Consider the following 22015-nt stretch of genomic DNA (forward strand, 5'->3'; position numbering starts at 1 on the left):
TTGTATGCCATTTTAATATTTGATAATTAACCAATGATATTAGGCCACACTTGGCCACGATTACAGACACCTGTGTCTTTTGACACTATATAAACTAGTCATACCGCAGTGTTTGATCATACCCTGATGAAGACAGCTTGGCTGTCGAAACGTTGGACATTACATTTTAGCATCTGAGCTCCAAGTGTGTGCGGCTCTCAAGTATTTGGTGTCCACCATTTGCCTCATTTGCCTATAATACATTAAATTGTGCAATCGCCAATATACCATAGTAGAAGAGTGGCCAACAACTTGACTTTGAGCCAATAAGAGAGCATGAACCTCCCCTTGGGGAAGCTGACAGGAGTGACAAGAAAAAGGAAACAAGAAGGCAGTTTTCCGGATGAATCCCATCACCCGAATTGTTCTAACGAAACATTAAAGCTGCAGTACATCTTTTTTTTTCTAGAGCAAGTCTTTAAATCTTTTACCTCTAGCTAAGGAGTTTTGTGCTTGAAGAAGGATTAGGTTTGATAATGTGCATTATAGCTTATTAGTTAGCAGATGTTAGCTTGCTAACTGAGCAAGGCAGTGACACATACACTTAATATAAAATAAATGAGGTGGTAAGTACAGCACAATCCACACAACACTAAATGCTTTACCAAACTAGCTATCTGGTCACTGTAGCTAGTAACATTATATGCCTGGAGCCGGCCCTTATCCTCATTGACTCTTGTTTTAAGTCACGCCCTCATTCGAGGCATAGGCCTAATGGCACAGTCATGAAAAATCTTGGACTGATTCATGTAAATGCCAGAAGTATGATTTAGAAATGTTATTGTATTGTAACTCTGGCTTCTCAAACCAACGCAGATATTTAGATTATTACTGAATCTTAGCGAATAGAAGTCTATGCCGAATTCTGATGTGTCTCTCTGACTGGTTATAATATACAGTATTTCGATCTGACAGAGGTGGGGGTGTCGCCTTATTTGTAAAGAGCAATTTAAATGTTCTGTGTCCCTTTCCACCTCTGTCCCTAAGCAATTTGAATGCCTAATCCTAAATGTGGGTCTTGGTAATAATGCCCCATTGACACTAGTGTGAATTTATCTCCCTCCCTCTGCTCCGCCTTGTTCTCAAAACAAATTGTTTGAATTACTGTCTGACTATGCTATGTCTGAATTATTAATATTGGGTGATCTTAATCTGGATTGGTTAATGCCAGTATCAGATAGATTTAGCTCAGTACAAATACCTTTCAGCCTAACTCGCCTCAACTTTAAACACCCTGAAAAATCTACTCTTTTAGATATTATTCTAACAAATGCCCCTCATAGGTATACTGCCAATGGAATTTTTGCTAATGAGCTCAGTGACCACTGTCCCATTGCCTGCATAAGAGATGTTAAGCTACCTAAATCCCACCTACGCATTATTACAAAGATACATTTTAGGAATTTTAATGAGCAACATTTAATGTCTGATCTGGGGTTGTTTTACTGGGGGATGGTATCATCTATCTCTGACTCAGATCAGGCCCTTAAATGTTTTACTTCTCTGTTTAACACTGTTGCAGATAAGCATGCTCCGTATAAAAAACTAAGAGTAAAGGATAGATCAAACCCTTGGTTCATGCATGAATTGTCTGAAAAATGACAGCAACGTAATTTTGCTTGGGCTAAGGTTAGATTGACTGATACTCTGTCTGACTAGCAGTCTTTCAGACATTTGAGAAATACTGTAGATGTCTATCTCTGGTTAGAAAAGCAAAGTCAATAAACTTCTTGAACTGTATCTGAGAATGGTGGGAATCCAACTTCTGTAAAGTAGTCAAAATTCTGAAACAAAACTCTCCCCCCTTATATTCACCGCGAAACAGACTTCAGAGAATGATGCACTCCCAGATACACATTCTCTACTTTGATTTCAACCATTTTATATCTATGATGTACTAAGTGCCTTGATAAAAATCGATGTAACCCCCCCCCCCCCCCTCACATGGGCTGATTCTCTTGATACCTTCTTAATGCAGCAGCTCTCTGCCCTACTTATTGCAGAATCATTAACCTATATTTTTTACTTGACAATTGTTTCTGGTGTTATCCCCAAGATCTGGAAAGTGGCTCGTCCTCCCGCTACACAAAGGAGGAAATTCTTCTGAATTAGATAACTACTGTCCATTTTCAAAGTAATCTTGCCTTTTCAAAGTTTCAGAATCCCTGGCCAACTCTCAGCTAATCATTTTTGAATTTCTCATTCTATTCTAAATGTGCACCAGTCTGGCTTCAGACGTTGACATAGCACCTCAGCTGCTACGCTTGTTCTAATCTAGATGATGTGCTTAGATCATAAAAAACATTGTGCTGCCTTATTTATAGACTTTTCCACAGCCTTCGACACTGTTGACCATTGCATTCAAAGGCTGACTGAAATAGGCCTGGATCGGGCTTCTAGCAACCGGTTTGAGAAATATATATCTGTTAAATTGTAATATTCATCTGTATGCAGACGACACTGGTATATATTCCATTGCCCCAACTGTTGACCAGGCTATGTTAGTGCTGGAATGTGACTTTGTTGCCTTGCCCTGGTTGGTTTAAAACATGTAATTTTTTTGTCATTTAACAGACACTCTTATCCAGAGTGATATACAGTAGTGAGCCCCTACATTTTCATTCATGCTGGTCCCCCATGGGAATCGAAACCACAACCCTGACATTGCAAGTGTCATGCTCTACCAACTGAGCCACAGATTTACTTAATGCGGGCAAGACTAAATATCTGTTGTTCACTAATTCTCACAAAAATGTTTCAGATGGACTACATATTTATTCATTAGATGGTTCTCCTATTGATCGAGTTTCCGCCTTTAAATATCTGGGCATTTTTATTGACAAAGATGTAATGTTTAAAAAACATACAGATGAGCTAGTTGAAAAGCTATGATTTAAAGTGGGCTTTTTTTTTAAAGAAATGGATCTTGCCTCTCCGTAAATAGCAGGAAGCAGATTGTACAGTCAACTTTCCTGCCAGTTCTTGACTATGGTGACACCATTTACCAGATTGCAGCAGCCACTACTCTTAAACCTTTGGATGCCGTCTATCAAAGGGCCCTTTGCTTAATCACAGGTGACCGTTTTAATACTCACCACTGCCTCCTGTATCAAAAGGTTGGCTGGTCCTCATTAAAGTCCCGTAGATCACTTAATTGTTTCCCTTTTTGTCTACAAAACTCTACTACAAAAGCTTCCGACTTACCTAAGGTCGCTGTTAAAATATAAAAACATGAGATACCAAACCCATTCACAAGGTTGGTTAACTCTTGAGGTTCCTCGGGTCTCCACCGAACTAGGTAAATCCACTTTTAGTTTTAAAGCACCTCATTTCTGGAACCAACTACAAATGACAGTTGGATGTTCTTGTGCAGCTCGAGCAATTAAAAATATTGATTGGGGATCTTCTTATTAAGAAATGCAATAGTTTTTCTTGAATATTTGTGTTGTTCTGTATTGTATTTTTTATTTTGTCTTGTGAAATTGTATATGCATGGTATATGCACCCTTTTTTCAATACTTTGTGCACCCTCCCCTTACGTGGATAACACTACTTACCCTTTTTCTATAATGTTTAATGAGATTGGAGAACACATTGGGAGGGATCATAGACCAGATCCTTGATATCATTTGGTATGTGCTTATGGACTACCCTCTTCAATTCAAACCACAGGTTTTCAATGGGGTTCAAGTCCGGAGACTGAGACAGCCATTGCAAAATGTTGATTTTCTGGTCAATTAACCATTTCTTTGTGGATTGTGTTCTTGGGGTCATTGTCTTGCTGGAAGATCCACTTGCGGCCAACTTTCAGCCTCCTGGCAGAGGCAACCAGGTTTTTGGCTAAAATGTCCTGGTACTTAGTAGAGTTCATGATGCCGTTGACCTTAACAAGGGCCCCAGGACCAGTGAAAGAAACAGTCTCACAACATCAAAGATCCACCACTATATTTTACAGTAGGTATGAGGTTATTTTCTGCATATGAATCCTTATTTCGAGGCCATACCCACCACTGGTGTACGTGGCCAAAGAGCTATATTTTCTTCTCATCTCACCATAGCACCCGGTTCCAATCCAAGTGCCAATGCCATTTACATTTGTTGGTTGCTCTCAATTAAGGCTTTTTTTATGGCAACCCTTCCAAATGGCCTATTGGCATGAAGGTGGCGTCTAATTGTAGACCCTAAGATACGACCAAGTTCTGTAATTCTCCCACTGTGGCCCTTGGTCTTTGCCTCCCAAACCATCTTCCTCACTTTGCGTAGAGACAAGATACACTTCCGTCCTCTACCAGGCAAGTTTACCACTGTCCCAGTGGTTTTTAAACTTCTTAAATTGTTGCCCAAAATGTGGTACATTTGCTCTTCAGTAGTTTTTTGTACCCATTGCCTGATTTATGAGTCAACAACCATGTCTCTTTTCATTTGTGAGTTCTTTGCCTTTCTCAATGGTGATGGATGACAAATGGATTTTACATGCGTCTTACCAGATTTTTATAACCCAGTGTGAAACAGGAAGCCATGAAAGGCCACAATGCAGTTCCATAAAATTTGATTAACTTAAAAAAGTATAACATAAACAAAACAAAATAGAATCTGTGTTATTTATAAGAATCATTAGGGGTGCAAATCATTGTTTTAGAGAATATTTTACAAAATGCACTTTGAGCAATTGTATTAGTGTAAAATAATTATACTTTTTTTTAAATCATACAATATAGCTCAGTATTTGTATTATCTATTTTATAGTATTTTTTGGCCCATCTTAAGCAATTGTGCCAATCATTGTGGAGGTGATTATTTGATTGTAGCAACTTTTAGAGGTTCAGATCTACTGGTTTAACAGTGTAAAAGTGTTTACCCCACACATTTGCTGAATGGCTTCAGAAGTGATGGGCAACCTAATCAGGAACTTAGTATATGGCTAAGGTATCGGGTTGACATTGGACCGGGATTCTGTCGGTTAGGGCTTTCCCTGAATTCACTGCAGTGTCTTTGAAGTCAAATTCTTTAAAAAATCTATGGGTACATCAGCAGGAAATCTTACAGAATACACATTTAGGTCTAGCAGCTATGTTTTGATTGAGTAAAAGTAGTTTTAGCTCAATTGCACTATTTTCACTCTATAGCTTTCTCTTTCACATACTTTGAATCAGACATGTGAATGTTTGATTTACCTGAAAGATTGGCAGGGGCACTAATTTGGAATGACAATCCAACATCAATTAATACTTCATATGTCCTCAGAAAACAGAACCACACAATTCATTCATATTACGATAATGTTCTAACCTTTATTAAAAATTGTAAAAACTGCTACAGTTTACTTGTATAAAAAAAAAGCTAAATTTACTCTAGCTCATGGTCACAAATGTCAAATGTACAGTACTTATTTATAAAAAAGAAATGTGAGATCTCCCACATGTCTGTTTAATCAGCAATCAGTTGTTTACTCACAATATTATCTTGTGCCTGAGTGCAGGCTTTGAACGCGATAAAAAAAAGACATTATTTTGTTGGAATAGGTCAGCTGAATAGCACAATTCTTTACATGTTCTCAGTTTGTTTTGAATAAGAAAGTAATTACTTCACTAAAAGTATGCATGAAAGTCCGGAAACTCATTATGATTCCAAAATATCAATTCATGTCAGAAAGCTGAAAAGCTTCTACAACCTTAAGTATTACCAAGGTTTAACACCACCATATGTTTGCACTTAATAAATAAAATAGGCTAAAAGTCATAACATAAAATGAGAAATATACCCATTACAATTCTTCATTTGTAATGAGACAAATATAAGAACGTACGTTATTTCTAATAGCAAACAAATGGCACCACATGCTAGGCTGAGGTTAAGCTAGCCGTGGTGCAAGAACGAACTGTATGGCTCAAGAAGGCAATGTGTTTATAAGGAATACTGTACACGGTGCATATACTGTAGCACCAAACCATAGACCAAGACAAGGGTGCATCACATTGTGAGCATACTGAATGCAATTCATGTTTTCGACAATGCATCTTTACTCTTGTAGCTCAAAGACACAACCAAAGTTAAACCTTTGGAAGACAACAGGTAAATCAGTCCCAATCACACTGAGCTTTTGTGCAATTGTTGTGTATTTAGAAATATAGAAAAAAAAGACAGACAGACAGTCTGGAACAATTCCCAGACTGTCTCTCAAGTAAAAAAATATGTGTGTATATTTATACAGAAACGTTTTAACAATATTATATATCTTTTTAAAGAAAATATGTATAGTTCATGTAAATATGTTGTGCTGCTCTGAATTGATGTAGTGTAATAAGTACAATAAATTAAACCAGAAACTACATTAAAAAAACAGAAGAGAGAACACACTCAAATACAAACATAAAGAAAGTATACATAAGAAAAAGGATGGTGAACTTGAGAAAGCGTGAACCTTTTCAGATGAACATTTCATTGCACGGAGATGGATTTCACTCAGTTTCCATACAGAGGAAAGTGTGTAAATACTGTATGTTTGCACATACAAGACAAAAAGGCAGTGGCACAAGATCAATGAAACAGTATTCGAGTTTTAAGTCTGTAAGCTATGAGCCCACAATGATCTCCATAATGTGGTCAAGTTCATTGAGATCGGCTCTACAGCTGGAGTTGGACACAGGGCCGTGTGAGGAGGCCAAGCTGTCCAGAAAGTCGTAAGGCCCCATCTTGGGGGCACTCTGCATGCCTGTCAGCGTGGTGTCCAAGTCATAATACGAGGCATCAACGTCAGAGAACAGCTCCTCTAGTGCCGGGTCTGACCCGGGGGCACCGTTCTTGATCTCGAACGTCCCAAACACCTGCCCCGTTGCCAATTTAGCCCCCTCCCCAGACCTCGTCCCCTCCTCGTCCCCCGTACCTGAGTCTTTGCTGACCCCATCCTCCACTCTCAGTTCCCCCCTGTCCCAGCAGTGGCCAATGGTCCCCAACAGGAAGGCCGGGGACCTGTCGCCAACAACCACAGAACACAGTGCCTTGTCCGTCACCACTTCCTCCTCACGGCAGCCGTCGTAGCCCATCACTGAGTAGAGCTTAGGCCCACTGTCCTGCTGCTCCGGCGACTGGCACAGAACCTCGGTGTCCACCAAGCGGTCAGATGGGCCATGGCCAGAGCCACCTAAGGCCTCTGTGACCACCTGCCAGCTGCCGTCGTGGGCCATCTCCTCCTGGATCTGGCGCACCGTGTTGGCGATGAGCACCGAGCGACACAGGTTGGGCTCCGCTAGCATGTGGCACAGCTGCAGCTTGAGCAGGGACATGTCCAGCAGGGACTGGCGCTGCAGGCTATAGGATGCTGCCACCGCCTTGTTGTCCACACCATCAGAGAACTTGCGTTTGGTGCCCTTGGAGTACATGTTGGCCCTGTGGGGGGAGCCAAGTAACACTTTGGTTAGAACATATAAAGCTTTTTAAGAAGTAACCTTTTCCATTCAGTTGTTTTGCAAGTTATGCTTAATTATTTCAGTGTTTTATGTTGTTTGGTAAAGATGCCAAAAGTGCACGTCCTATTTACTTACAGTAATAAGATTTCTTAATAAAACACACTAGAATATCAGGATTAGGATTTCAAAATGGTTATGACAATTTGCTAATGCTAGAATTGAAATGTTCAACTTGAGTGCACCTGAAAATCTAAGATATTATGAATAATGTACTTGTGTACTTGTGTGTTCATTTACTTTTCTCTACCTTTCCTACGGCGACGCACAGGCATATATATGGGACGGCTTCCTCTTTTTCTCATTGCTTCCGCATGTTACTGAAAAACTGCTTCTGTTCTTAACTCCCTTTCAGGTCTTTTCAGACAGACCTGCAAGGTGCCTGCTGAGTGGAACATCCAACTTAGATCGCCACACTGATAAGATGGTACAGTTTGCTACCATAATTCTTGGGATTGGAGCACACTCTAGCTCTCCAGTCTTGAAACGGGAAGCAAACTCAAAGCTTGTTTGTGTGCTACAGTAGAGAGAAAGAAAGAGGAACAATGCCAGTAAGGCATTCGTCTGAAGTGATAGGATCTTTGTTGATTATCCAACATCCATTGAGCACATCTTCCAATATGACATTTTAGTAAATGCCTGTTAAGACAAAGGGATTCAAAATTATATTTCTGTTTACAGACAAAACAGAGTGACATCAACTTCAAACCAGGATGATAAAAAAAACTTCTTAGTTAACGTATCAAGAGCATATTCCGACCAATGTCAGTTTTTGTAAATCATTATCATAAGTACATATCCCTAAAACAAATATGAACACAGACTTGCTGGAGCCATTTGCAAGAAAAGCGAAACATGAAGAAGTGGAAAGTGGACCTTTATCAATTCTAACATAGTGCCTTAAACAGAAAAAGAGATCCCACTCCCGATGCAAGCATTTTGTAATATTAACCCAAAAAATTCAGCTGAGTAAAGATAAAATGGCAGACACACACACCGAAAATGGCTAATGGCTAAACAGCACTTTGTACATACATCCAGTACTGAGACGAGTGTTGGACACTTGCCTCCAGCCACGGCGGCCTGCCAACCAGGGCTGCGGGAGCCTAAAAGTGACAAACATCCAGCTAGAGCAGGGAGAACACATGATAATCACCAGCACGTCAATGCACATTACATCCAAAGTCACTGGGTGACTTGTGTGTGTGCAGAAGGGGGGAGGGGTGATACACTAGAACTCGGCTACTGGGACCAGGTGCTGAGGAACTGTAAAAGGCTATGAGCAGCTACGAATAATAATGCCCGCTTTTACCTCCTCAATGCAAATTGTTTGTGTCACATTGCATTGGGTGAGAACCTGAAGGTTGCTCGAGCTTCAGGACGATGGAAGGACAAGGGGCATTATGCATCGTTTTGTAGACCAAACCAACAAAATGTTAGTTGCAGGCAAAAACAAAGAATCACATACGTAAATGCAAAAAAAAAAAATCATATTGAAGGGTAGAATTTCTATGCAGATGGAGCTGATTTGTTTGATAGTCACAAAGATCACAGGAGAACATCTTGTTCGCTATAAGGATAACTATAAGAATAACACATTGAGGGAGAGGGGTCAGTCACAGTTGAGATGAAGGCATGGGAGATCAGCCTACCCGACACATATGACCCTATTTTTGCCACACTTCTGAAATGGTGAAGTCTGCAAATGATGAGCATTTATCATGGTAAGTAAACTCCCAGCTACCTCCTTTATGGCAAATCACAACAAAAACATGATTATCATGAATGATTTTCAAATTGCCTGCAGTGGATTGGAATTTGTAACAAACTGTGTTTTTCTTAAAGCGAAAACGTTCCTTCTAAAATAGGACAGCAGAGTTTCCTGTGTTTGCTTTGACAGTGACATTAAACTCCAAGAAGGCCATAAAGGATTGATGGGCTTGAAAAATGATTGCCTGTATCGCGATTTAAAAAAATAAAATTATAACCATTAGTTTGAAATCAACCTTATACTGTAGTAGTTATAGAATGAAAATTCTGAAACATGTCAACAATAAGCAAATGGTCTTCTGGCCCCAGATGATAATTTTACCTCTACACAAGTGGATGTAAATTACACTTTTTATTTTATTTAACTAGGCAAGTCAGTTAAGAACAAATTCTTACTTACAAATGATGGCCTACACTCACATATATTAAACCTAGTATCTTCAGTTGTTGTCTTGTAAAGTAAAAAAAAGAATCCCAGCATGCCATCCTCCAGGCCCGTTACATTGGCAGTGGCAGAATGGTGAATAACATACACTGTGTCTGACGCATACAAATACCGACATTCGATCAAACCAACATGGTACTTGCTATAGCGGATCCTTGTGACGTCCAACTCTGGCATCATCCCATTGAAATGTAAACTGGCCATCGTGGGTTGGGTTATGGTTTAGGGTAGAGATGTCCCAAGGACCCCAGATAGCACAAACAAACATGCCTCCCTCCTGTGGAAGTTCCACCCAGCTAAAGTTACTACTCCCTTCCCCCCACCGTACTTACAGTCACAATGCTGATTCATCGCCGGCCGGATGACGAATAGGCCTACCTACCGCTCTCTCTGCCTACAATCAGCGCATTCCTCTGCCCAGGCGTTGCTGACGCCTGCCAGATCTTACAACGCCTGGATAGGTATTTGACTTATCAGCTAACCACATATGTTATAGCAATCTGTCAGTCGATAATGTGGCACACAATCAGTGGTTGATGAACGCAATGTCTGAGCAGGGGAACGCGAACATAGTAAAATAGCAGTAAAAAAAATACAAATTAATCGACGTGAGACTAGAAGCGGGGTAAATGTCGCATGCTTCCCTGTCTAAACAGTTCGCATATATGACACATTTTTGTGGCGTTTTTCAGGGTTTTTCTGGTTGTTCATGCACACAAATTATTGCTGCAGTTCGAACTTCGGTAGCCGAATTTTACGCCCCTTTGTCGTTTATTGGTCAACAGTACTACTCCTAGCAGGAGTGGGAACTAGGGACAGGATTTTTTAATTAAGTGTTTGTCATTCAACGAGACTACTAGTTTTTAGTTTATGCATTTTTTTTCACTTGAGAAATACTGCACAAAAATCTTAGTAAAATGTTGAATTGCCCGCCTAAACGAGTCCGCATGCTTCCCATCAGAGTGCATTAGGAAAGTATTAAGACCGTGCCTCATTCTAAAATGGCTTGAATATTTTTTTCCATCAATCTACCCACAATAACCTATGATATCAAAACACTTTTTAGAAATGTTCGTAAATGTATATATTTTTTAAATCCCCAGAAATATTACATTTACATAAGTATTCAGACCATTTACTCAGTACTTTGTTGAAGCACCTTCGGCAGCAATTACAGACTAAAGTCTTCTTGGGTATGGCACTACAAGCTTGGCACACCTGTATTTGGTGATTTTTTTCCCATTCTTCTCCACAGATCCTCTCAAGCTCTGTCAGGTTGGATGGGGAGTGTCGTTGCACAGCTATTTTCAGGTCTCTCTGGGTTCAAGTCCAGGCACTGGCTTGGTCACTCAAGGACATTCAGAAACTTGTCCCGAAGCCACTCCTGCGTTGTCTTGGATGTGTGCTTAGGGTCATTGTCCTACTTGGAAGTTGAACTTTCGCCCAAGTCTGAAACAGGCTTTCATCAAGGATCTCGCTGTACTTTGCTTAATTCATCTTTCGCTCAATCCTGACTAGTCTCCCAGTCCCTGCCGCTGAAGAACATTCCCACAGCATGATGCTGCAACCACCATGCTTCACCGTAGGGTTGGTGCCAGGTTTCCTCCATACGTGACGCTTGGCATTCAGGCCAAAGAGTTCAATCTTGGTTTCATCAGACCATCTGAGAGTCCTTAGGTGCCTTTTGGCAAACTCCAAGCAGCGGGCTGTCATGTGCCTTTAACTCTACCATAAAGGCCTGATTGATGGAGTGTTGCAGAGATGGTTGTCCTTCTGGAAGGTTCTCCCATCTCCACAGAGGAACTCTGTCAGAGTGACCATTGGGTTCTTGGTGACCTCCCTGACCAAGGCCCTTCACCCCGATTGCTCAGTTTGACCAGGGGCCAGCTCTAGGAAGAGTCTTGGTGGTTCAAAACTTCTTCCATTTAAGAATGATGGAGGCCACTGTGTTCTTGGGGACCTTCAATGCTGCAGACATGGTTAGTACCCTTCACCAGATCTGTGCCTTGACTCAATCCTGTCTCGGAGCTCTACGGACAATTTCTTCGACCTCATGGCTTGGTTTTTGCTCTGACATGCACTGGTCAACCTTGGGACCTTATATAGACAGGTGTGTGCCTTTCCAAATAATGTCCAATCAATTGAATTTACCACAAGTGGACTCCAATCAAGTTGTAGATCAATGGAAACAGGATTCATCTGAGCTCAATTTCGAGGCTCATAGCAAAGGGTCTGAATACTTATATAAATAAGGTATCTGGTTTTTATTTTTAATACATTTGCAAACTTTTCTAAAAAACTGCTTTTGCTTTGTCATTATAGGGTATTGTGTAGATTGAGGATTTTTTATTTCTTTAATCCATTTTCGAATAAGGCTGTAACGTAACAATGTGGAAACCGTCAAGGGGTCTGAATACTTTCCGAATGCACTGGATTATGACATTTTGGGACGTTTTTGTTAGTTTTGGTCTTCGGCAAGGTTTTTTTGGCTGTTCGTGCACAAAAAACAATTGTCCAGGCAAGCTGAACTTCGGTAGCCGAAGTCTAAACCCTTTCGTCGGTCATTGGTCAACAGTAGGGATTCTTCAATGAAGTGTTTGTCTTTCTACGATAGATGAGAAATACTGCATTAAACATCTTAGTTAGATACAGTGGTGTGTATTCATTGACGCCAAGGGAAGCCAGGCTTCCCCTAAAAATGTAACCCCCCCTCAGAAATATAACATCAAATGATTTATCTTTCATCTCTCTGTTTCATTATTTTCCTTTAATTCGCAAGAGGCTGAATGCATCTCACAGGAGAAAGCATCCGAGTGAGCGAAACAGATTAGCCAATCAGCGTTGAGCTAAACTAGCAAGCTCAACTGTGAATGGTCCTGGCGAAAAGAAAAAAAAAATATTAAGTGTCAAGGGAAGCCAGCTTGGATTTGGCTTCTTTCCTATCAAATCCCTTTGAGCATACGTCATTAACAGAAACAACTTGAATTGTTGCATCTCATTGTGTTGTTGTCCTCCGGTGGCTAGGTAGCTAAAATTGACCCTTCCCTAAATTAGCCATGGATCGAGATTTTTTAAATAGTTTTTTATTATTATTTAACCTTTATAGGGATTTGGACTTGTGGTTTTACTTAATTCTCCGTACTGGCCAATGATTATAATGGCGATTGTGATCCAACCTTTAATTCATACATTGTTGTGCCCCTGGCCTGAGAGGATCAAAGTTCAATATGTACAGTAGCTAGATGTAGAAGGCTAGCCTAGGACAACAAAAAATACAAGCGTGTACTGTATGACAAAGTGATATACTGTTTCATCAACATGAAAAAGAGGAGGATGACATTGGCGTTTCTCTACAAGTAGGGTGAGTCAACATATTTTTCTACTTGCACAACGCACGTGGGCAGACGCGTGCACAAACAGAAATCAGAACCATGGACAGCCACATATTTAGCTGATGTTGATTGGACTAAATAGTTTTTTGGTATCTTTTAGTTGTCACTGTATTAGACTAAGCAGAAGGGATTTGATGATGTTGAAATGTTGAAGTTAAAATGGTGCTGGAATAGTGGAGGCAGCTCCTGTTTTCTTTGTGACTTGTGGTAACACTGTGGTTCCAAATCAATAGTTTAGTGGTCCAAAAATTTTGGAAACATTAACTTGCTTAACCATGCTGTAGGTAATGTAACTGACGTAATGTAACTAACTAATGTAAATCACAAGTTACATGAAATATGTGTGGTCGACTTCACCGGACATAGGTTGTTATCCGGTTTTGTTATAAAACAAAGATGTGGTTAAATTTATTCTGCCACTGTCTTCTTATTGTCAATGCCTTTAGGCCTATATATAACAGTCACAAGGCATATGAATTAACAGCAAACACTGCAATTAAACAAACAGTGTAAGTTGTTATATGGCTTCTGGGGGGGGGGGGGGGGGCTTCCCCAGTGATTTTACCCATGCACTGCAACTGGTTAGTTGTAAAATTGAGCAACTAAGATCTCCTCCGCATAACCTTAAATATGTAAGACCGATTTGTTGAGTTATCTTAGATGAATTCTGACTATTTTAAGGAAGTGTATACTGGCTACAGCGTCTCAAGATGGATAAACAGTACTATTGCTGCTTTTCTCATTTTTCAAGCAAAAGTCTCAAGAGAGTATGCAAGCACACTTGTTTCTTTTTGACTAGGCACAAGCCAAACCGAAGCATCAAAATTAATTACAGATTTCTTGATTTATCTTCAATTAATTCTTAATATTTTGAGGAAGTGGCTGGCTATGTTGTTGCTACGGCGTCTCAAGAGGCAAACAATGTAATATTTTTCAAGCAAAGGTGTTTTAAGAGTGTATACAGACGTTCGTGACACCTAGCTGAGTTGTGCGCCTTAACAGAGCAATATTATGAGACAACAAAACTTGGTCCAACACGACAGTATACTTAATAATGGTTTGTGTGTTGTCCCCTTAACTTACTTTTCAGACGCAAAAATAGGAACTTAGAGGGAAAGGGAAGCGACAGAGAGGAAGCCATTTTGAATGTACCAGCTACTTTTGTTAACTTCTGTTCGTTAAACACCAGTTAAGATGTATCCCGCTAGACCACGTCTTGATGAAGCACATCAAAGTGCTGATTACCAGGCTACTGGTGACAAGAGGTTACAATGTAACACATATCTATGGAACGTTGAGCGAGAAATACCGCTCGTGAACTTCCGCATTGAGCACTTGCGTTCGAAATCGACCGCGCATTTGTAACACATTCGAATGGTATTTTATTTATAAAAATATGTAAAAAATACCATTAACTGGTTACACTCAACACACATTACTTAATTCATATTTCTATTTATTTGTCTTACCTTTACAGAATCAGCTTTTTTAGCCGAGGGTTCATGTGCTCTTCGTGAATAAACGAATTAAAGGCGCAGCTCTCTCAGCTTCCCTGGATACAGATTGTATTCGAGGCACTGCTGCCAGGCAGCCAGATGCAGCAGAGGGAAGGGTGAAGTGGGCGGACACATGGATCTTGATCGACAGGCTGTCGATTGAACTGGGGAAAACATGAACAAAAGCCACACTGAATAAACAGATTGCACCACGGGTCCACAGACATCTGACACAATACCCGCTCTGTTTGGGAAACATTTGAGGCTTACTGAATCTAAAATTAAACACAACTAGCTTGGATGAAAATTAAGGAAGAGATTGAACATTAAGGTAGAAATATTTATCAGCCAAGTAATAGGTAAATAAACTATTTTAACTCTGGGCCAGGCTACATAGCCTAAATATAGGAGACGGAATGGAGCCATCATCAGACCTTTACAAAAGTATCAAGAAATTCAACAGTGAACAAAATAAAACAATGTTATTATTTCAACACCTCAATAAACATATACATATATCAAAAAATAAGCAAAATGTGATGAAATTAGGCTGCATTCTAGGTCACTGTCCAACCAAATGGGTCTGACCAGATAGTATATCCGAAAATGACCACTGTGTAATTTGTAAATCCTCCAAAAATGGGGTTTCCGTTACTCTGTTCAGGACTGTATTTGCTTAAAAATGCATATTAAGCTTTTCTTATTGTGTGAGTAGTGATTACACCCTCACAACCCCCCAACATATGTCCCATCTTTGCCCCTCAGCACACAGAAAGGGCAATGACAGCAGAATCACGGACAAGGCTGAGGTGCGACAGCAAAGGCGACACTAAAAGGTGCTTCATGGTCAATCCGACTTCTGCATTTGCCATACAGCATTTACTGCGATGCGGCCTCCGCAGAAGTCAGACCAAATATACTTTTTGCGCTTCGCGGAGCAGCTAGGTTGTTGTGAAGTAAGTTGTCAAGGAAGTGAGTTTGTGTTCATACAGGACCTCCCGCCCTCACCTACCGTCAACCAATCATGTCAATGCGGAGCTATACGGAGCCCTCCGCATTGTTACACAATTTGAGAGGCGCAAGGTGATGCGGCATGGTGCTCAATTTGGCCTCTGCATGCCTCCGGAGGCTCCGCATTGTGTCACACTATCCATACGGCGCCTCCGACCACGTTTTCGTATCAAGCATAAATTGGCTGTAAAGCGAGAGAGACAGCTTGTGTGGGATGCTCCTGACAGCAATAAAGAACATTATTAACACCTTTTTTATTAGCATAAAGGCGTCCGCAAACTAGGTTAAGATTGCACCTAGCAGAACTCGGCGAAGCGAACGTCTGTGCCTCGCATACTCCATTAAAAAGGCCTTTGGTTGAAAAACTAGAAAAAAGCGGCAATATTACTGTTTGTCCCTCTTGCAACACCATTCCAACAACACATAAAGAAACACTTCCTTAAAATAGTCAGAATGAATCTAAGATAAATCAAGACATTTTCCATTCATTTTAATGTGTTTGCAGAGGAGGTCTTTAGTCTTGCAATTTTACGTCTAACTATGTTTGGTGCAGTATTTCTCAAGTGAAAACATTTGCATGAAAACTAGTAATCTCTAGTTGAATGACAACAAACACTACATATTGCTGACCAATCCCCGGCAAAGGCGTGTAGACTTCAGCTACTGAACTTCGACTTGCCTCAAGAAAAAAATAGTGCAGGAAAATCCGGGAAAAAAACCTGCTGAAGATCGAAACATCACAAAATATACACACAAACTGTTTCTACTGGGAAACATACAGTAAGCTTAACGGTGCACATCCATAAAAGTGGCCCGGGAAATTTGACCGAATTGACACAAACGTCAGTTTGTGTATTCAATTGAATCTTATGCTGATTTGAAACAAAATATTGTGGCTATTCTGTTGTCTACTTATTTCATATGAGTCTTTAGACATTCTTCTAAAATCCCTCGACTACCCAACATTACTGAACCTAATTGGTTATACAAGTATTGTCAGTGGCCATGAGGATAATATATGAAATGAATCATAGAGAAAGAAAGACGTGAAGAAAGGGTTAGTGCTACCCGGAATCCTTGAGACATCCCTACCCTAACCATAACCATTACCTAACCTTAATGATTTTACATTTCTACTTCTATGGGGTGACGTCAGAGTTGTACGTCCCAAGGATGACGGATTGCAAGGACCATGTAGAAAGTCTAGCGTTGTATGTACTGTATGACGATTGGTCTAAGGCAGTGGTTCCCAACCTTTTTCCGTTACTGTACCACCAACTGCCAACCACCAACCAAATTTTCTCTGCCTGGAGTACTCCTGAAGTACCCTCTCATTTGCATTTTACCAGTAGGCCTATGGCCTACGGTCTCATGGATCTTCTCAAGTACCCACCCGTGGATAGGCCAAGTCCTAGTACCCCTGGTTGGGAACCACTGATTTAAGGCCAATCCCACCAAACGCTCTGACACCTTTTCAATTAAAAAACAATCTGTGGGATATTTTCATTATAGAAAAAAGTCAGATAATTCCTTAGATATAAAAAGAACCCTCTGTGCAACTGCTAATACAGAGAAAAACACAAGGCACCTATTTAAAAACAATCTGAACTTGAGCTCAGAAGTGGCTCAACAATGGTTACAATAGACCTAGGCCTAGTTTTACAACTTGTCTTTAATTTAAAAAAAATCATTGTTATTATTATTAGACAGTAGTTCCCATGTTATAGTGCATTTGGAAAGTATTCAGACCCCCTTCACTTTTTCCACATTTTGTTACATTACAGCCTCATTCTAAAATTGATGAGAAAAATGTGTATTTAATCCATTTACACACAATACCCGACAAAGCGAAAACAGCTCAGAGTCAGGATTATGTTGAGGCACAGATCTTGGGAAGGGTACCAACAAATTTCTGCAGCATTGAAGGTCCCCGAGAACACAGTGGCCTCCATCATTCTTAAATGGATTAAGTTTGGAACCACCAAGACTCTTCCTAGAGCTAGCCGCCCGGGCAGCAATTGGGGAGAAGAGCCTTGGTCAGGGAGGTGACCATGAACCCGATGGTCACTCTGACAGAGCTCCAGAGTTCTTCTGTAGAGATGGGAGAACCCTACAGAAGGACAACCATCTCTGCAGCCCTCCACCAATCAGGCCTTTATGGTAGAGTGGCCAGACGGAAACCACTCCTCAGTAAAAGGCACATGACAGCCCGCTCTGAGTTTGCCAAAAGGCACCTAAAGGACTCTCAGACCATGAGAAACAAGATTCCTGGTCTGATGAAAGCAAAATTGAACTCTTTGGCCTGAATGACAAGTGTCATGTCTGGAGGAAACTAGGCACCGCTCATCACCTGGCCAATACCATCCTTACGGTGAAGCGTGGTTTTGGTAGCATCATGCTGTGGGGATGTTTTTCAGCGGCACGACAAGGAGACCAGTCAGGATCAAGGGTTAGATGAACGTAGCAAAGTACAGAGAGATCTTTGATGAAAACCTGCTCCAGAGCACTCAGGACCTCAGACTGCGGCGAAGGTTCACCTTCAACAGGACAACGACCCTAAGCACACAGCCAAGACAACGCAGGAGTGACTTCGGGACAAGTCTCTGAATGTCCTTGAGTGGCCCATCCAGATCCCAGACTTGCACCCGATCGAACATCTCTGGAGAGACCTGACAATAGCTATGAAGGGACCCTCCCCATCCAACTTGACATAGCTTGAGAGGATCTGCAGAGAAGAATGGGAGAAACTTCCCAAACACAGTTGTGGCAAGCTTGTAGTGTCATACCCAAGAAGACTTGAGGCTGTAATCGCTGCCAAAGGTGCTTCAACAAAGTACTGAGTAAAGAGTCTGAATACTTATGTAAATATGATATTTCATTTTTTTTATTTTTTTTTATACCTTTGCAAATTAAAAAAAATATATGTTTTTGCTTTGTCATTATGAAGTATTGTTTGTGTGTTTTGAGTTTTTTCATTTGGGGACTTGAAAAAGACGGACATCTCAAAGAGATTTTATCCTGCTAAATGTCTAATAAATAGACAAAAAAATACTTCTGCCCCAATTTGTCGACAGCGTTCCTGAAAAATATTAGTCTAACTGAATGGATGCATGTCGGGAGCTGGCTGAACAAGTTTTCTAAGTCTTTGTATTTGCCTGACTTGGTTATTTTGCATGATTATTATGCGCTAGCTGCCTGTTTGCTTCAGACTCACTCATCATCCAACCTGCAGACTAGAGGAAGCGAGTAAGCATTTGCGCTACTCACACTACACAGCGTTTAAGACAGGACGTGCTATATCTCTCTTTTAGTACCACTTTAGTAGCCCAATGATTAGACTCTATGGAATGTCTGAATGGCACCAAACGGCCTGCTCACTCCTTATCGGGTTTGAAACATTAGTGAAAATGTGACAGTTTTGAGCAGGAACTAAGCCTATTTGAGGTAGACAATGTTGAATAGATAATGTTTTGAGGAGCCCAACTTCATTGTTCTCATATATTCTGTCTATACCTGTTGGACTAAGAGAACAAATTAAGAGCAACCACACCAGCCCTGAAATGAGGGCAAGCCACTTAGTTATGTTACCAATTAGTTTTCTGTCTCCATCTAGTGGCATGATAACAACTCCTGTACATTCTTCAACTCAGATACTGTTAGCCAAAACACCTCAGAACAGGGGAAGGACCAACAGTTACCCGAGCTGGACAGATGTATTGGTTTGTATTTTATGTACTTTCTAATGATAGGTCGGTGATAATAAATACAATTACAATATATACCTATTAATTTACCCATTTTCCATCAGTCCACTCATCCATCTGTCCATCCACCCACCCATTTATTTATCAGTGTGTGTTCTTTTGCCAAGGATTTTTTTCTCGTTTCATGAGGTAACTGTCTCCAACCTCAATCCTGTCACCCATAGGTTGTGCGCGCTTTTGTTCCAGTCAAGAAGTATTAACACACCAGCTAATTAAGGGGTTGATGATTAGTCGATTTGTTTAATCAGGTGTGTTAGTACTTGGTTGTAACAAAAACCTGCACACCTTGTTATTGTTCCCCAGGTTCAGGCTAAAGAACAATGGACTAACACCACCACATGTCATTGTCAACACATACTGGTACTGCTTGTACCTCGGTTAGCCAGTAGGGGGAGAAACAGGTCCATAAGATAGCAAAATGTAGAAATATGTTTGACCCAATTTTCTCTTCCTAAAGACTATTATGATCTTTGTTTCTCATTACAATGCAGCCAATACATAAAGGTTTCCCCATAAGCACACATCTGGGATTTGGGTTGGGTTGGCGGATGTTTGCTGTTACATCTTGGACGTAGAATGCAAAACTGAGTAAGAACATCAAGTTGGTCCCGGTGGTCCCCAATTGACAATCTCTCCTTCCATCACCTATATTATTAAACATCTTTCTATCGAGCACACCTGTCTTTGTGACCTTTTTTGCTATTTATTTTATGTTAAACAGCAGAAATATAAAGACATTATTGAAATATCTTGTTTCCTTATGCACTGACCGAATAGTCTATCTATGATATACTGTACCTGAAGCATAATCTTTACATACAGATAGTATCTGTAGCATTTGCATGCTGATTTCACAGTTGTTCAGGCTTGCCTGAGATCCGGTGCATTTGGGGAATCATCCTTTGGAAAAGGGGGAAGCTTTTTCCAAGGAATAACAGAGGATCCGAGAGTGAGATTGTGTTTCCCGGGGCTAAAGTCAGTGGGAGCCCACGCTTGTTTGTGCATAAAAAATGCATGCCTTTCAGGAAAAAGGAAGACACAATGGAGGGTGCCATGAAAGAGAGAGAGAGAGAGAGAGAAGCAGCAGAAAGAACAAAAGAGCCTCAGAGACAAGAGAGATCAGTAGGAGTAGGGAAGAGAGAGTGTGTAACACAAACACCTTGGTAAACTGACAAACTTGACCTCAAACAGCAGAGAAGTGGGTCAGTGTGAGAGATGTCACCACTATGCAGAGCAAGCAGATGCCTTCTGTGGGAAGAGGAAGAGTTAAAGAGAGTTTCATGCCAAGGCAGGTCCTTAAAAAGACCCCTCCCAGCACACCACATACTGTACATAGCTACTTTAGAAACCGGTTATTTTTCTAGTTTTTGAATATGTTTTCCATCTGTACCATACATATCAGTCTATGAACTTTCATTCTATTGAACCATCATCAAGCAAGCCCTTGACCTATCTAAGTTCTGTATTGGAAGACGTGGACTCCTGTGGGTCCCTACAGAGAAACCCTGCTTTAAGAATTCCACCATTCATGCATTATGATATGATCAAGCCAAGACTGGACTCTTCATCATGGACTGTTATGTGAGAAGTTGAAACAGGTCACGATTAAGAAAATTGTTCCCTTTGAATTACAAGTCTCAAACTAAGAAGCCAGGTTATACAGTTTGACCTGTTGTTCTTCATGGGAAATGTATGTCCCTACGTGATCTATAGGATATTCCTTTTGAACAGGGAACTAGGGTTGCTAATCATCCCGGTTTGGCTTGGAGTCTTCCAGAATTGGCTTTAAATCTGAATCTGCAGTTCAAACAACAACAAAACAGTCAACCTGCCACTGTTGTAACAGGTTGGATGTACCAATATTTTGAGTCACTATTCACATCATAAACAAGTACAACGGTCACTGTGGGGGAAAACAACTGCCCATTAAACTTATCTTAGATTTACATAGTTATTACTTCTAAACAGAAAACTATTTAGGGGTTCTCATAGGTTTACAATGTTGTTTTGATTATTGCTTCAAAAGTCACTAAGCTTATATTTGGTTGTGATAGTTACAAAATACCTATTTTGGATGCAGCAGTTGATAGGTAGAACGCTAACGCTCATCGACATAGGTTCGAAGCAAAGCTAGCCAAAGAGCCATGGCACTGGTTGAAGTTTAAGTGTTTTTTTTAAGTATAATGCAGTTGATTTGCGACGGTGATACAAAACATTATATGAAGCAAGACATTCATACAAGCCTTAAAATAAAAATATATTGAAAAAGTAGTGTGAAATGAACAACATGTAAATGTATGTTTTTTTTTACTGGCGGTCTATGATAACTTTGTGTTTTCCCCCGTGTGGGGATATGGTGAATGATGTGCGGACCTTTGCATAATGTGTGAAACCCTAAATGCAACAAAATGAGGTGTTTGGTGACAATTCACTCACAAGTGGTCCAGTGTGGATCAGTTGGTAGAGCATGGCACTTGCAATACCAGGGTTGTGAGTTTGATTCCCACTGGGGACCAGTATGAATGAAAATGTATGCACTCATTACTGTAAATCACTCTGGAAAATAACGTCTGCTGAATGACAAATGGAAATGTGGTCATGATTGACATTACTGGGCCACGTTTATAGACATTGA

The 22015-nt window shown here is 40.5% G+C and overlaps 1 protein-coding gene across 2 annotated transcripts; it reads right to left on the reverse strand.

Annotated features, from left to right (window-relative positions):
* Window positions 1-5310: 5310 nt before the first annotated feature.
* Window positions 5311-14678, reverse strand: cdca4 (cell division cycle associated 4). 2 transcript variants are annotated; one of them, XM_038968849.1, is made up of 2 exons: window positions 14579-14678; window positions 5311-7425 (listed from the first exon to the last, which is right to left on the reverse strand). In XM_038968849.1, the coding sequence occupies exon 2, from the start codon at window positions 7416-7418 to the stop codon at window positions 6612-6614; it is 807 nt and encodes a 268-aa protein (XP_038824777.1). In that variant the 5' UTR covers window positions 7419-7425; window positions 14579-14678; the 3' UTR covers window positions 5311-6611. The 2 variants fall into 2 exon arrangements, with proteins under 2 accessions (XP_038824777.1, XP_038824778.1); XM_038968850.1 differs by lacking the exon at window positions 14579-14678 and adding an exon at window positions 7753-10214.
* Window positions 14679-22015: the final 7337 nt, after the last annotated feature.

The sequence above is a fragment of the Salvelinus namaycush genome, chromosome 29 (assembly GCF_016432855.1).
Source record: "Salvelinus namaycush isolate Seneca chromosome 29, SaNama_1.0, whole genome shotgun sequence".
Taxonomy (NCBI): Eukaryota; Metazoa; Chordata; class Actinopteri; order Salmoniformes; family Salmonidae; genus Salvelinus; species Salvelinus namaycush.